Source organism: Otolemur garnettii, unplaced genomic scaffold (assembly GCF_000181295.1).
Source record: "Otolemur garnettii isolate 467f Iridium unplaced genomic scaffold, OtoGar3 scaffold00013, whole genome shotgun sequence".
Classification (NCBI taxonomy): Eukaryota; Metazoa; Chordata; class Mammalia; order Primates; family Galagidae; genus Otolemur; species Otolemur garnettii.
Genome location: NW_003852408.1, coordinates 24910599 through 24914398, shown reverse-complemented (window position 1 = coordinate 24914398; position 3800 = coordinate 24910599). Strand labels below are relative to the sequence as shown.

Below are 3800 nucleotides of genomic sequence, written 5' to 3'. Positions count from 1 at the left end.
AAAAAAAAAAAAAAAAAAAAAATGCCCCTTGTTCTTAGGAAATCCTCACTAAAGTATTTAGGCATAAAAGGGCATCATGGCTGCAACGGACTTCCCAATGATTCAGAAAACTATATTCACACATTTATACAAACTGAGAAGCATAAGACAAATATGGGAAAAAGTTAACATCAATTAATTTGAGTGAACAACACATAAAAATGACATACAAAAACCATTTCAAGGATCTTGAAATATTTTAAAATAAAAAGCTAACAAGACAAAAATCAACAAGTTGGGGGGAATGAACCTGTTAGAAATTGTCTTTCAAGTATTTTGGGGGGTCTCACTACCACTAAATCTATTAGTAATCAATTAAAATGTCATTTTTCCTATATAAAACAAAAAAACTACCTATATTTAAAACCCTGAATAACTATTGTTACTAACCTCTTTCGAATTCTAGCATTAAATAGTGGTGCCTCAAAACGTGGATTTGTACCAACCAGAAGGACAACATCTGCCTCTTCCACTCCAGCAATTGTAGTATTAAGAAGATAATTGGAACGCAAATCTGTGCTAAAAAACACAACATATAAAATGAAAACTTACTTTAAAACTCATACATACCAAGAACCTACCAAATATTCTCATTTTCATCACAGCCATGGCATTCTCAGATGAAAAATTTCATTAAGTATTTCTAAATTAAATCAAAGTTTCATATATTTATTTATTTATTTTTTGAGACAGAGCCTCAAGCTGTCACCCTGGGTAGAGTGCCGTGGTGTCACAGCTCACAGCAACCTCCAACTCCTGGGCTTAAGCAATTCTCTTACCTCAGCCTCCCAAGTGGACTACAGGCGCCTGCCACAACGCCCAGCTATTTTTTGGTTGTAGTTGTATTATTGTTTGGCAAGCCCAGGCTGGATTGGAACCTGCCAGCTCTGATATATGTGGCTAGTGCCTTAGCCGCTTGAGCTACAGGTGCCCAGCCGATTCTCCTATCTCTTTGATAGGTTTGATTTTGGTAAATATGTGAAAATAAATTGAGAGGTACAGTGGAGAATCCAGGTTGTCATATATTAAGTTTGATGCCACAGATGTGGTTGTTTTATAATAACTTATAACTGAAAGAAAAAGAAAACCTAGATCCTAGCTTCCTATTTCTCACCCAGCTCCTGCGGTGGGGAAGACTTCTTCAGTGCATAAGGTGTCAGAGTCCACTCTATTGAGCAAATCTTTGAGAGCTACTAGGGCTTCAGCATCCACCAAGCCACCTGCAATTGCTGCCACATCTTTGCCTTGAAAACTCTGCAACTAGAAATGGACGGAAAGGTTATCACCAAAACCGTACATTCAGCAAAGACTACCACAATGACTGTTCAGAAAATAAAAGTCAATTTCAACTACCAAAAAGTAACACCCATCAGACTAAAACATTTTACACTATTAATTAATCTCAACATGAGAAGCAGAAGGGGTGTTGTGTGGGGCCAATGATAACACTAGCTTAGAAGAAAGCTATCTGTTTTATACTTAGGAACAAAGGGGCTTCAAGATGAAGTCTGGAGAATGAAGACTATGAAGTTATCTTAAATCCAATCTCCTCTGAAGTATGGGCTATTCCCTCTAGCCCTCTGTGTATGTTGCCTTTCTCTGACCAAAAAACCCCACTGACCCGTGGATTCCCTCCACTTTTGTTCTACCAAGCTTATATTCATTGTTACTTAGACTTTGCTGAAAAGAAACACCTTCTCTAGGAAGGCATCCTGATACACTAAGAGCAGCATGTGATAACTGCTGAACTATGCAAAGTTACCACAAGATTATGGAAGGCAGGACCCATGTTGTCTGTGGTCTTTATATCCCTGTGGCATATAGTTCTCAATAAATGTTTATAAAATGGAAGATTAATCATAACCTAGGTAAGAGGAAAGGAGACGCAAATTCCCACCCTCTCTTCACGGCAAAGATGTTTTTTGAAAATCACAAACGCTATTTATATTATATTTCAAATTTTTACCATTCCAGCTACACGAGAGAGTGCATCCTCCCAGGAGGTATAGGTTAAAAGACCCTTTTCGTTTCTGACCATCGGCTCCGTAAGTCTTTGACGTTTTAGCCCATCATAAGCAAATCTGGACAACAGAAATTATACCATTTGTGGACTCTTGCTAAAGAGGCAATTGTGATTTAAGTTAAAAATCTCTAAGAAATATTATTTAAATACAGTATTAGATAATATCTTAAACAGAATACCTAGATACAATCACTTTGGATTTTTAAATAAATGAACTAATAAATAGATTACTTTATAATTATCACCTAAAACTGAAATTACCATTTAAAGTTTTTCTTTTTAAAATTTTTCTTTTTCTTTTTATATACATATATATATTGTTGTTAAAAGTTTGATTTATTATATTTAACCATTTGGACCTGAGGACCTAGAGAACTGGTTTGACTGTTTTTTCCCGTATTCTTATTTTTCCTATATTCATTAACTTTGGCTAAATCCCAAGAGCTGGGTAAACCAGTAAACTTACTCTCTTACTTAGTTGCTGATATTGAGCACTATTGAAAAGAGACATTGTTGGGGTGGCGCCTGTGGCTCAAAAGGGTAAGGCGCCAGTCCTATATGCTGGAGGGAGGTAGATTTGAGCCATATGCTTCAAATCCGGCCCTGGCCAAAAATGGCAAAAAAAAAAAGAAAGAAAGAAAAGAGACTGTTAGATTAATGGTAAATCAAGACAAGTAAGGTGAAAACTGCTGGGGAATTCAGGGATGGGGTTAAATTGGTACCGGTCAGCAGGGTCCAGAATTAAACATATTAACTCACATTTAGCTTCTTTTCTCCAATGAACAAACTAAAGTAGGCTAAAAAAAAATAAAAATAAATTTTTTTTTGAGACAGAGTCTCAGTATGTCGCCCTTGGTAGAGTGCCATGGCATCACAGCTCATAGCAACCTCAAACTCTCAGGCTGAAGCGATTCTCTTGCCTCAGCCTTCCAAGCAGCTGGGACTACAGGCGCCCGCCACAACACCCAGCTACTTTTTGTTGCAGTTGTCATTGTTATTTAGCAGGTCCAGGCTGCGTTTAAACCCACCAGCCTTGATGTATGTGGCCGGCACCCTAACCACTGAGCTACAGACACCAAGTATTTCAATTTCTCCATGTGAAAGGAAATAGGATCTTTCTCAAAGTTAATATGAGTTAATATGAATGCCGGTGTGATAAACCTAGGACTTTTTTTGGTGTATGTGAGATGGGGTCTCACACTGTCGTCACCTAGGCCAGAATGCAGCAAAACCATTACAACTTACTATATCCTTGAACTCCTGGGTCCAATGGAGCCTCCCACCTCAATCTTCCAAGTAGCAGGGACTATAGGTACATGCCACTGCACAAGGCTGAGTTTTTTGTTTGTTTTTTGTTTTTTGTTTTTTTTTTTGAGAGAGTCTCACTCTTATTGCCCTGTGCAGGGTGCCATGGCATCGTCATAGCTCACAGCAACCTCAAACTCCTGAGCTCAAGCAATCTTCTTACCTCACCCTCCCAAGTAGCTGGGACTACAGCCATGCACTACCATGCCCAGTTGATTTTTCTATTTTTAATAGAGATGAGGGTTTTGCTCTGGCTCAGGCTGTTCTCAAACTCCTAAGCTCAAGTGATCCTCTCAGCTCAGCCTCCTAGAGTGCTAGGATAATTAGGTGTGAGCCACCGCACCTGGCTAATTTTCTTTTTTCATCTGTACAAGAAAAGGGTCTTCCTATGTTATTCAGACTAACCTAGGACTATTAAAGTCAGTTTTGTTTT

The 3800-nt window shown here is 38.3% G+C and overlaps 1 protein-coding gene across 2 annotated transcripts in view; it reads right to left on the bottom strand.

The window, feature by feature from the left end:
• The window catches only part of NDUFS1 (NADH:ubiquinone oxidoreductase core subunit S1), a 38878-nt gene that overhangs the window by 17744 nt on the left and 17334 nt on the right, over positions 1–3800 (bottom strand). For both annotated transcript variants that reach the window (XM_003785005.2, XM_023510433.1), the window contains exons 10-12: positions 2006–2120; positions 1154–1299; positions 430–558 (exon numbers count right to left, since the gene is read on the bottom strand). In XM_003785005.2, the coding sequence (XP_003785053.1) occupies positions 430–558; positions 1154–1299; positions 2006–2120 (390 nt within the window). The remainder of the gene's footprint in view (positions 1–429; positions 559–1153; positions 1300–2005; positions 2121–3800) is intronic.